Source organism: Salmo trutta, chromosome 2, assembly GCF_901001165.1.
Source record: "Salmo trutta chromosome 2, fSalTru1.1, whole genome shotgun sequence".
NCBI lineage: Eukaryota > Metazoa > Chordata > Actinopteri > Salmoniformes > Salmonidae > Salmo > Salmo trutta.
The window spans coordinates 68,215,746-68,229,087 of NC_042958.1; the positions used below are offsets into that span (position 1 = coordinate 68,215,746).

The 13,342-nt window shown below is 42.4% G+C and overlaps 1 protein-coding gene across 1 annotated transcript in view; it reads right to left on the reverse strand.

The window, feature by feature from the left end:
* Positions 1–13,342, reverse strand: part of acsl5 (acyl-CoA synthetase long chain family member 5) — a 31,250-nt gene continuing 17,908 nt past the window's right edge. The window contains exons 12-21 of the mRNA XM_029712529.1: positions 13,183–13,317; positions 12,095–12,229; positions 11,772–11,867; positions 10,697–10,769; positions 10,324–10,412; positions 9,386–9,502; positions 2,298–2,441; positions 1,970–2,071; positions 1,454–1,525; positions 1–456 (exon numbers count right to left, since the gene is read on the reverse strand). Of these exons, the coding sequence (XP_029568389.1) occupies positions 319–456; positions 1,454–1,525; positions 1,970–2,071; positions 2,298–2,441; positions 9,386–9,502; positions 10,324–10,412; positions 10,697–10,769; positions 11,772–11,867; positions 12,095–12,229; positions 13,183–13,317 (1,101 nt within the window). The 3' untranslated portion in view covers positions 1–318. The remainder of the gene's footprint in view (positions 457–1,453; positions 1,526–1,969; positions 2,072–2,297; positions 2,442–9,385; positions 9,503–10,323; positions 10,413–10,696; positions 10,770–11,771; positions 11,868–12,094; positions 12,230–13,182; positions 13,318–13,342) is intronic.

Genomic DNA, 13,342 nt, shown 5'->3' on the forward strand with positions numbered 1-13,342 from the left:
TAAAAATCATCATTTAATTCCATGGATTCAATGTGAATGTCATTGAGAAATTCTCATTCCTAGCATATTCTTTGATGTAACTTTTTCCACTGTTACAGTAATTATCTGGTATTTATTAAATGATGTGCTAACAATGGGTACTCTGATAGTGGTGGTGCTTGTTTTAATGAATCCCAAAGAAGCAAAAGTAATGACACGTTTCCCATGTAATTTCTAACTTCCATAAAATGTACAGTATTTATTTACTGAAAGGTCAACAGGAAGTGAAGCTGTTGCCCATCGGGCCCTACTTCATCCTCCTTCTACCCCTCAGACCAGTCAGTCCATGCTAGCATAGAGGCTGTCGATCTGCGGCTGGAAGAGCTTCTTGAGGTCGGCCCTCTTGGCCTTCAGCGTAGGAGTGAGAAGGCCGTTCTCTATGGTGAACAGCTCTGGGTGCATGTACAGGTCTTTCACCTGCACAACAAAGAGAAACAGCATTAGGACACAATGGAAAACATTTTGAAATGTAGTCCCTCCCTGTTTCAAACAATTTCCCCTCCAATTGGTGCCTAATGAACATGAATCATGTTGTTGGGTCATTCCCACCAGGCAAAAATGGCTTAGTCACTGTGTAAGAACTGAAATAATCCGTGTACAGTATTTACTGCTCCAACAAGTGAATTTATTGATTACATGGAAACGTACGTTTCGAGTTTCGGCCATGAGGGTTTTTCTCCTTTGTCCCTAGTCTCCTCTAGCCTTACCCTACTCTAGCCATAACTTTTTCTGCAATCGAGCTGGTCAACATACAATGTGGCTGTTTGCTTAAAAATGTGGAACCAAGACTTCAAACAAAAATGGGCAACAGAGTTTTATGGTTTGGCTATTCTCAAGCCCAATTCACATTGACATCAATCAAATTTGTCTGTCTTTGCTCAGTAGTTCACCACTGCCTTTAGCTAGTTCACGCAGCATTGACTGTTGATTTTTTGGAAATACTGAGAAAATCAGCTCAACACACTTAGGATTAACTGCAGTAAAGAGTACACAGTATGTTTGAAGTGGTATGTCGAGTGAAAGAAAATTAAGAAGGGCAGGGAGCTTCTGAGTTAATGACAAGACTGCACTTCAGGGCCCATATTCTTAAAGTGTCTAAGAGTAGGAGTGCTGATCTAGGATCAGTGGTTCTCAAACCTCTCCTCTAGGGGCCCCTACTCATTTCACAATTTTGCTGTTGCTCTGAACTAGCTCACCTGATTCAGGTGTGCTAGCTCTGGAATAGCTCAAGTACATGGAACAGGCAGGGGGTCTCAGAGGAGAGGTCTGAGAACCACTGTTTTAGATCATAATGAAAAAGATTACATGGACAGGGGGGACTGATCTTAGATCAGCACACCTACTCTGAGCTTTATGAATACTGGCCCAGGTCTTAATGGGGATTGGTGAAAACATCTTGAAGAGACACGCTCACCTGTTCGAAAGACTTCAGCCCCGCTTGCCGGCCCAGCTTGACCAGGTCAGCGATAATGGCCTTTTTGATTGTCTGCCGCAGGAAAAAAGGAGAGGTCAAACTCAGGCCATCATTCAGTGGTACAAAATAAATTTGCTTCAATCATTGTAAACATGGGCTTGTGAAGTACTTGGACTGTGGTAGCAGTTTTGTGTTCAGTGGTACCCAATGTATGGACAACCATTTATATAATATTTGAATGTCCTTTGTATCTGTGCAAATGTATGAAGAGTATTATAGACAATCACACTTTTGTTTGATGAATGAATCCAAAGTCATGTTCATTAGGGCACGTAACGGACAGTGTTTTAAAACATTTTGGAACAGAAAATGAAAATATGTCTTATTGATTATTACAGATAGTCCATCTCTGTTTCAGTCCATTTTCTTCCATTTGGTGGCTAAGTAAAGAACATGATGCTGTTGTGTTCAAATACTCTAATGTTCTTAGTGGAAAGGTTCTGATACAGCACTCACTTGGCTTTTGCACAGCTCCTCATGAGAACCCTGGACTCCTAGTTTCTGGGCGAAACCTGGCAGGACCTCTGGGTCAGGAACCACAATGGCTACCAAGCTGGCCTACACACACACACACACACACACACACACACACACACACACACACACACACACACACACACACACACACACACACACACACACACACACACACACACACACACACACACACACACACACACACACACACACATTCTGTCTAAGTATTGTATGCTGCTGAAATGTGTGTGCTTGGCATGTGTGCGTAAATGTGTGTACGTTTTTATGCTGTGCGTGTGTGTTGTACCTGAAGACTGTCTCCATGGACAAACACCTGGGCTACAGGTGCACTGCGGATGTACACATTCTCTATCTTCTCCGGGGCGATGTACTCTCCCTGAGCCAGCTTGAAGATATTCTTCTTGCGGTCAACGATCTTCAAGACTCCACTCTGCCATCATTTTGATCATTAGTATTTTCAACAAGCTATACATTATCCTAATTTGTCAATCGGAAATCACCAAGGAACTAGATTGTATCTTGCGTAAAACAGTATGTCATCATGATTGCTCATACTATATTTTGAGCCTTATAAACAAAATATGCCTCTAGGATATAAGTATAGAGAGAGAATGAGAAAAGATAATTACTGAGTTACGTAAAAGTGTGTGTGTGCATATATGTGTGTGTTTACCAGAGGAGGCTGGTGGGAGGAGCTATAGGAGAACGGGCTCATTGTAATGGCTGTCATGGAATATGTGCAATGGAGTCAAACAAATCAAACATGGAAACCACATGACTCCATCCCATTAATTCCACTCCAGTTATTACAATGAGACCGTTCTCCTATAGGTCCTACCACCAGCCTCCTCTGGTAAACAGACATACATATGGACACACACGCACATTCACACACACACACACACACACACACACACACACACACACACACACACACACACACACACACACACACACACACATGCGTGTGTAATTACTGAAACCTAAGAGCAAGCTTAGACAGGTCCCTAATGGACATGCCATCTGTCTATGTTGAGAAAGAAAGGGTCCCCTGGAGAAATTAAAAAGGGCCTACATTATGACAGAGCGAATCAATTAACTCAATTACCTTTATCTTACCCCCCCCTCTCTCTCCCCCTTCTTTTCTCAGATAATGAACATCCCATGTTGAGGCTGGTGAGGCCACAGAGTGCAGAGGGAGAGATCATTAACTAGGCTAATGGCCTTAGGGGGTTAGGACAGGTCCATCATCTGACATCTGTAACATCTGTGACACAGCCCTCACAGGTGAGTGGCATGCCTGTGTGAATTCATTTAAAATTGACCCTGGGCCTATGTCAAGTCATGCAGCATTCATGTGCTACTCAGAATTGGGAAACTCACTATCCAACTGGGAAACTGAGTCTCCTACTCGTATTTTCCACTCGGAAGCTCATTAAGACCAGTTTTTGGCGTCAAAAGCTCTGAGTTATGATGTGTTTTGGCGTTTTAAATCAGTTTTTTAATGCCACGTTTCAGAGTTACCAATAATTTCGGTAGCACATGAATGCATCATCATTCACTGTTCTATATAGAACCAGATTCCGACTTAGGAAATTACGCCTTTCTAATGCACACCTTTCCTACAGTATGCACTTCTCAGTAGTTGGTATTCAGACTTACCTTATGAAGGTGCGAAACGGGCTTTGCACGAGTGGTTCCCTGGCGCGCACTGAATAAATGTAATTCAACCCGCTGAAAACCCTTCTACTTGCTGGCCAACAGATTTTTCTCATGGATTTTTCAATTCAGTACATTTATCTTAAACCGTCTCTTTAAATACGCTGTACCTTTTAGTTCGAATTCTATTGACAGACTCAATAGAATATATAGAGAGAACGGGTTCAGAATATTAGGGATCAATGAAAGAAAGCCATCTAAATATATGCATATTCGTCTGTTTCAGCACCAATTGATAGTTTTAAAAATACTCTGAAAATAATATATTTTATATATATATATATATATATATATATATATATACATATTTTATATATACATCTAAATATATGCATATTCGTCTGTTTCAGCACCAATTGATAGATTTAAAAATACTCTGAAAATAATATATTTTATATATATATATATATATATATATATATACATATTTTATATATTCACAAAAAAATATATATGGGGGATTTGAAATGATGCAGACAATTACATTGATGGAAGCCACAATCTATCTGGAATATTGAAGCTGATCTACCCCCCCATTTAAAAAAAATGGAATAATACTCTGATGTTGTAGATTATTTAAGCAATAAGGCACACCACGTGTAAGGGCTGTTCTTAGGCACGAGGGTGAGGAAAGTATTTATGAATCATAAAAAAACAGGTTTGGGGAGCCTTTACACACGAAAGAAAGAAAACATTGAGTTGATTAATTCAAAAAGTATCCCATGGTAATGTTGGAAGATTAGTGTACATAGAATTATAATAGGGAGAACAGTGTACAATACCAGGCTATACCCTCGTCTATTGCATGCACTAACCATGGAACTGTGTTAAGACACAGTCATGACACAGTTGCTGGTTCAAACTGTTGTGGCTTGGTCTGCGCTCCGCTCCATAACAATTTAATTAGCATACATGTCTTTAAAAAAAATATGATCCACTGTTACTAATGATCCTCATCAACGATCACATGGCCGTTTACAGAGGAAGCAAATAAAGGTTAACGAAACAATGTAATGATGTTAATGTACAGTAGGCTATACCACCAGAAGGGATCAAACAGTAAATTTGCAGTGCGATATGTGTTGTTATTAGGCCTACTGACAGGTCAGTACTGATAGTGGCTAATATTTAACATGATAGAAATAGGAAACGTGGTAGCTTATAATTAAGACATTCGAGAGTGCCCCTCCTTGCAAGTTAAAAGGCCATACAATTTAAATTCTTCATAACGTCACAGCATTTAATAAACTTTACTGTGGGAAAGTTGATATGTTTCAGTTTGCTGCCATATGACTGGATTCACATTTGTCTCCAGCGTTTATTAGGTCAAATATATCTAAAACAAGTGTCATTTCTATTTACAATTCCCTTTTTAAATGGATGACTCATTTACCTAGCTCTTATCAATAGCCCTTATCAAGTTGTAAATGACAGTGCATGGAGAATGGTGTTATTTCTATCTGAAAAAATAGAGTTGAAGCTTTTTCCACTTGGGAATCGGTAGGTTCGCTAGACGTTATTCATGGTTTCCTTGCATGTAAAGGTGGTGGAATTATTAAGGAATTACAGTGAGTGTAAAGTACTTAGTATTTTTTTGGGGTATCTGTAATTTACTTTACTATTTATATTTCTGACATCTTTTACTTCACTACATTCTTAAAGACAAGTATGTACTTTTTACTCAATACATTTTCCTTGACACCCAAAAGTACTCGTTACATTTGAATGCTTATCAGGACAAGAAAAATGTCTGATTCACACACTTATCAAGAGAACATCCCTGGTCATCCCTACTGCCTCTGATCTGGTAGACTCACTCAACACATGCTTCGTATGTAAATTATGTCTGATTTATAGCATGCCCCTGGCTATCCGTAAATTAAAAAAACAAGAAAAATGATGCCGTCTGGTTTGCTTTATAAAAGGAATTGTTATTTATTTCTACTTGTACTTTTGATACTTAAGTATAATTTAGCAATTACATTTACTTTTGATACATAAGTATATTTAAAACCAAATACTTTTAGAATTTTGCTCACCTGCGTTTCATTATGAGCCACACCTGGACACCATCACTACCCTGATTACTTCCCTTTATATAGCACTCCTTTGTTGTCACCCCCCAGGCAATATTGTTTATGTTTTCCATGTTAGAAAGTTCCTTTGGTTTGCATCCGTCCATGTTCTTCGTAATTAATTCACTAACTGCACTTGTTTCCTGACTCCCTGCATCTACATTACCTTACAGAATCTTGCCTCTCAAAATGGAAGCAGCAGCCAACCGAGACATCTCCCAGATGGTCGACGAACAGGGAGACCTACTTCGCCGGCACCACAATCAGCTAGCGCAACTAGGGAGGGTGGTGGATGAGGTCCTCCGCGTTCTTCAACGTCTAGATCTTCTCCAAGAGGCGTCACCCCCAACGAGCGGAGGATCCTCTACCATGAGTCGACCCAGCGAGCCAGCCCATTCAGCAGTCTGCTCAGGTCAGTGACGCCCGTTTTTCCCTTCATGACAAATATGATGGGACTCCATTCAAATATCGTGGCCTCCAGTGCTCCCTCTATTTTGCTCATCAAACGGGTGCCCCCACCACCGAGCGGTCCAAGGTTGCCATGGTTATTTCCCTGTTGACAGGGCATGCGTTTGGATCGAATACGGCCGTCTGGGAGAGAGGAGAAGCTGGGTTCTTATGGGAGGTTCATGGTGCTGTTCAGAGGAGGCTTCAATTATCCACCGGAGGGCAGAGAGGGGGGGTGAGCACCTACTCCAACTACGGCAGGAGGACCAGACCGTTGCGGAGTTCGCACGTACCTTTCGTACATTGGCAGCATCCAGCAGATGGAATGAGCCGGCGCTCCACACCTTATTCAGAAGAGGATAGCGTCAGGAGGTCCAGACAAAGCTGGCATGCCGAGATGACACCCTCTCATTGGATGCACTCATCACGATGACCATCCGTCTGGATGACCTCCTTCGGGAGCATTGGCACTCCATCGCCTCTCTCCCTCTTTCGTTGACGGATCTGAGTTAAAGCCTGACCCCTTGGAGGTAGGGGCTTCACACCTCCCCGCGGCTGAGTGATGCCGCCGGAGACAACTGGGGCTCTGTCCCTATTATGGCCAGGAGGGACACCAGCTTCAACGGTGTCCGCTACATACTAACCCGAGAGTCACTAGAGCAGAGGGATCATCCGTCTCCTGGGGTAAGTGCGAGTATTCCATCTTCACTCTACACCAAACCCTTTTTAGTACCGATTTCACTAGCTGGCTGCCCCTCATGTGGTGTTTCCACAGCTCTAGTGGACTCCGGTGCTGCAGGAATTTTGACTAGGCCCTTGCCTCCTCCCTGAACACAACATCATACCCGCTCTCCTCTCTTTTTCCGGTTCAAGCACTGGATAACCTACCACTGGGATCTGGCACAGTCACACGCATCACATCACCATCACCGTGGGACCCCTGCACCAAGAAAGCCTCCCCTTCCTCATCCTCCAGTCATTCCTACACAAAGGCATCCTCGGCCTCCCGTGGCTCAATGCCACAACCCCACCATCTCCTGGCCGAGGATGGAGAATACGGCCTGGGCACCCTGATGCCGGAAAACCTGCTTTCCCTTACCCTGTGGTTCCACGTCGGTTGAGAGTCTTGTGGTTGCCCTCCAGGCTGACATCCTGGAGGTTTACCAGGATCTCCGGGAGGATTTCGCCAAGACTCACCCCACCTGTCTCCCTCCTCATCACCCCTGGGACTGTGCCATCAACCTGCCTACAGACTCTGCGGCTCTGAGCAGCTGCATCTAACCCCTAACGGTGGCTGAAATCAAGGCAATAGAGGAGTACATCCAGGAGGCTCTCCAACAGGATTTTATCCACCTCCCCTGTGTCGGCTGGTTTCTTCTTCGTGGCCAAGAAGGAGGGGGGTTTTCATCCATGTATTCACTAGAGGTCTCAATGCCATCCCCACAAAGTACCGCTACCCCCTCCCGCTAGTGCCAGCCGCCTTTGAATAGCTCCGTGGGGCCCAGTTTATACCAAGCTGGACCTGCGGAGTTTCTAAAATTTGATCCGCATCCAGGAGAGGGATGAATGGAAGACGGCCTTCAACACGGTGTCTGGGCACTACGAGTACTTGGTGATGCCTTAGTGTTTAGCCAATGCTCTGTCGGTGTTCCAGGCATTTGTGAACGAGGTGTTTCGGGACATGCTTGGGGGGCTTGGTGGTCTTGTATATTGATGACATCGTGATCTACTCGGCCACTTTGCACATCGCCCACGTCGGGGTAGTCCTGGGACGCCTCCTGGATAACCATCTGTACGTCAAGGCGTTAGAAGTGCCAGTTCCATCAGGTTTCCGTCTTGGGATATGGGATCAGCAGGGAGTGGTTATGGAGGAAAGGAAGATAGATGGGGTCAGGTCATGGCCTGTCCCAACCACCATAAAGGGACTATAATGTTTTTTGGGGATTGCCAACTTTTTATTACCGATTTATTCAGGAACTTCAGCTCCATTGCCTCAACTCTCTCCTCAAAGGTGCTCCCCGTAAGTTGCCGTGGAATCCTGCAGCCATTGCTGAAACACGAAGACCCTACGCTGCCCTTTGTGGTGGAGGTGGAAGCCGTCCTGTCACTACGTCAAGGTAATCCACAAACTGTATCCATGTGCATGCTACTCTAAACTGTGTCATCACACAGTTCCATGGTAAGTGCATGCAAGACACTGATACAGCCTACTATTGTACAAAATCTGTATTAAAAAAGAAGATCTACCAATTGGTGCTGAAAAAGCGACGAATATGCATATATTTAGATGGCCTTCTTTCATTGATCCCTAATATTCTGAGTCTGTCAGCTAAAAGGTGCACCGTATTTAAAGATGACTTAAGATAAATGTACTGAAATTAAAAATCCATGAGAAAATCTGTTGGCCAGAACGTAGGAGTGTTGTCAGCGGTTAATTACATTTATTCAGCGCATGCAAGGGATCCACGCCTACAAAGCCCATTACGCACCTTCATAAGGTAAGTCTGAATACCAACTACTGAGAAGTGCATACTGTAGGAAAGGTGCAATTTCCTAAGTCGGAATCGGGACCAAAAGAAAAAGCAGGTGAATAGCACACTATTAGAATACTCATAGAGAAACGTGCATAAAAGGGAAATTACAGTACGCTCCATTTACGCGCTTCACTCCCGTCGGAATCGGCCCTATGTCAGCCTGCAAAGCCAGTTCTGCTTACAAATAATGACAGTCTTGGGGTCTCGTTTATAATTTTCTTAGACACAATTGTATGATCCAATCTGTGTATGTCCATGTTTTGGTTCATAACCATTGAACTTGACTTGAAAATGTGATTTAATATTTTGGTAATCTGCACTGCCCTTTTGTCCTGCTTGTAATAATAGAATAGTTGGGTTTGGATAGTATAACGATGCTGCAGATGACACACAACCCCAGTATTTCACCCCACTGATTGTTTGTCTGGCTTTGAGTTGAATGAACAGGAGAGAGCCGGAAAGATTTTCTACTCGGTCCTGGTATTAAACTCCTCTACCACTGTCATTCAAATTGATGTCAGATTGATTGTATGCTGAGATAAATTCAGAAGGTTATTTTATTGTTCCTACAGTTCGGTTTGTATCTATGAGAATCTCACCGGTAGCCATTTGCCAATGTCTCCAGTGTGTAGCCAGCCATCTTTGTCCAGGGCCTCTGCTGTCTTCTCAGGGTCTTTCAGATATCCTATGAACACGTTTTTACCTTTGATACAGACCTGAGAAAATAGAAAAGTATGCATCAGTAAGTGTTCTAAGTACGGCCGTGGAGTTTTTCCAGACCATGTGACCTGACCAGGAAAACCTCCAGCTCCTAGTTCTAAGGCAGGCAAGCCATAGCAACCATAGCAACCAATTCAAAAGGTTAAACTAAGAGATAAAAAAAAGTTAAAGCCGCAAATGCAGAAATCACTCCACCATTTACTGGATGCAATTTATTTAATTTTTTGCATAATTTCATTTGTTTGTGACTAAACAAGCAATGTGTAGAGAATCATTGTAACATCTAAACTTCTTTGAAATATATTTTCAATAACCAAAAATATCATATCAGTTGTTTGAAGCTGGTGTGCAAAACTGAAAGTAAAAAGAAGCAACATTTTAACTTAAGGACAGTAAGTAAAGACAGCGCACAAAGAACAGACCTGCCGCTTTTCAGACTTGCTTTCAACGAGAATGATAGATCTATAACTCACATGTGTATGTGAATTTGGTCGGGTCGCCCAAAAAGCAATATATTGTGCCTTTAAGCTAATTTTCTACAAATTAAATATGGGGAAATCGGAGAAAGACCATGTCCCCCCCCCCCCCCCCCCCCCACCCCCATGCGTTTGAATGACCCCTAACGTAAACAATCTGTTTCCACTAACATTGCTACATTCTCTAAAAATGATAGCCAGATTATTCTGGACATTACTAAATAACCAGCTTGTTTTATGGTTTGAAGAAAACAAAACCCAAGGGAAGTCGAAAAATAAGCTTTTACATTTTTTGGTTTTTCCATACATTGCAGCATGGCTAGGTAGTGACAACCACTTACCTCCCCTTCACCATTGGAAGCAAAGTAGTTCATGTCTTCAACATCAACCAGTTTCACAATGTTACAAGGTATAGGAGCTCCGACATGCCCTGAGGAAAGAAACACCTGTTTTATAATTTGGGTGATTATATAAGGTCCCTATTTTGAGAAGGAAGTAAGAAGGAAGCATGCAAGTGTTCTCAACTTAAAGGGATAGTTCAACCAAATTACATTGCGGCTGGTACAAGTGGCTACACAAACACAAAGCATGGATTGCAGTCTCTCCTTGTCCATAGACTGCTTTTAGTGTAAGGAAACAAAGAACTTGACATTTAGATGAACTATCCCTTTAATTTAGCATCCTCTGTGGTTGTAAATATTTGTAGTGACATACCAGAAGTGGCGTCTCCCGGCATAGTGAAGGAGCAGGCGGCAGCACACTCTGTTTGGCCGTACGCCTCAAAAATCTGGAGAACCAATCAGAACCGAGAGATCAGTAGGGTCAGTGTGATCTGGTTGTCACAGCAACACGGACAGATCAATACATTTGAGGTCATCTCTGCTCTCCAAACAAAAGCACATGGTCTCAGTTGCTCAGTGCTATTACAAGATCCACAATGGCGCAGGATTGGTTTCATTATATAATAATGACCATCTTATGGTCTTTACAGAAAATAAAATGAAAGTCGCACACTATTCTCTCCTTGCAGGGATCCTGATGAAGGCTTCCAAATTTCAAGGTGTGCAACGGTGATTTTATTTTACAAGTTTATCCTTGTTTGGTCAGGGTATGCTCTTTTTTTCATTTATACTTTATAATACGGTCTTGTTATTATCCAAAGTGACCTACCTCAGCATGTTTATTCAATAGAAATGACCCATATATGTAGGAATCAAACTTGCAACTCAGGTATTGTTAACACCTTCCAGTGGCATGTGTGTGACTTTGAAGCATCTATTCAACTGCTTTCTAGGTATATTTGATATGAGTCGTGACCTGTTTTGACCAGTTCTCCTTAACAGTAATATAATCATTGACGGAGGTGTCTCACTAATGAGTTTGGAGACACATAAGTCCTGTTCACACTGCACTTCAATCACAATCACAGAGCTCCAATGTCATCTAATTTGAATATTCTACTCCAAAAAGTGACCGTTGGGTTTCAGTTAGCCCAGGGTTAACACATGCTTGTGTAAAAGGAGCGTAAGCTAGGCTAAAGGATAGCCATGGGCCAAGAACATGCAGTGTGAAAAGCCCTTTTGAATGGTAGAATAAAATGGATGGGTAGATGGTAGATCTATGGTAGATAATAGATGGGTAGATGGTAGATCTATGGTAGATAATGGATGGGTAGATGGTAGATCTATGGTAGATAATAGATGGGTAGATGGTAGATCTATGGTAGATAATGGATGGGTAGATGGTAGATCTATGGTAGATAATAGATGGGTAGATGGTGCTAAAGTACCTGACACCCCAGAGATGCTCGGAGGAAGTTGAGAACGGAGGGAGAGATGGGTGCTGCTCCCGTCACCATCACTCGCACACGTCCCCCCAACGACTCCTACAGAGAACCGACATGACACGTTCTAGATTGTAGAGCATTCTGTACCATAACAACCTCCCAATTCTCAGCCCCTGCAGTGTAACATTCTTGTTCTCCCCTGTTGCCTTTTTAGGCACAGGAAACGGTTTATATGTAGCCTCCAAGGATTGTTGGCACAACATTGGCGATAGCATTGTTTACTTCCTTGAACACGATGACTCACTCCTACTTGGAGAGTGCCATACCTGAACTTTGTGGAAGATGAGCTTGTCCCATATACTGTCTTTTCTGATGACACCCTCCTTAACTTCGGCAAGCTTTCTGTCAATGGCAAAATTCAGGAGCCATTTTTTGAAGGGGGTTTGGGCTCCGCTTTGGACCTACAGTAGAAAGAGAAAGGATACTCATTTTGGTCTCATATTATATAGATAGTCCTCTTTGGTATTTTTACATTTTTTATTTGCATCCCCCATTAGCTTATTCAAAAGCAGCAGCTAATCTTCCTGGGGTCCACACAACATGAAACATGACATAATTGTTAAGGGATTTATATGTTTGAATGTAATGATTAAATAATTCTACCCTGACACTTAACTATTAGGGATATGGTCTATATAGCATGTAGAATGACTAACTAAAGGGTTAAGCATAAATCTAACGAGGTTGGACTGGGAATGAGAAAAAATGTGTGTCTGTGTGTTTAAGTAAACACCAAGAACTGTTAAACTGTGGTTGACCTGCCCTAGCTTGAACTCTGAGGGTTTAAGATATGAGAGGGAGTACCCCTCAAGGTTTCCCTAATCTCAGAGGAATGAAACTGTCGGCTGGGTAATGATCTACAGTGTTAAGAGATCTGGGGCCTTAATGTTTGTGGGTATATGTGTGCGTAAGGAAGGAGTGAACTATAAAAATGATGTCTCTGTACAATGGACTTCAGAGTGCCCTCGTGAATATTTCTTTTTTACTATTGTAAGCTGGGACTCTGTCTGTGTTATTCAACCAGAATCTTACAAATTCAGGGTTGCAGACTGAGTATTTTAATTGAAGTTCAGTTTATGAACATTGAGAACAAAATTCTCTTAACAATAATACAGAACATTAATAGACAAGAACAGCTCAAGGACAGAACTACATCAATTTTGAATGGTCTACAGACGTTCAAACTATCCATTAGAGCTATTAACTGTAACTCTGTAACTGTAACTCTGTAACTCTATTGACATGCAACAATTTGCTGTGGGTAAGGTTTAGGTAAAGTGCTGAGATTAGTGGTGGGGTTAGTGTACAGTATGAGTGCACACTTCAGAAGAAGGACCGCAGACTAATAACTCACTTTGTCATATACGCGGTTCAGAAGTCGCGGCACCACGGGGAAGACAGTGGGCTGCAGGTACTTCAAGTCGTCTGGCAGTAGTTTAATGTCTCCCTGAAAGAATCCGACCCTGGCCCCAGCACCATACATCACTGTCTGGGAGAGAACACAAGCACTTCTA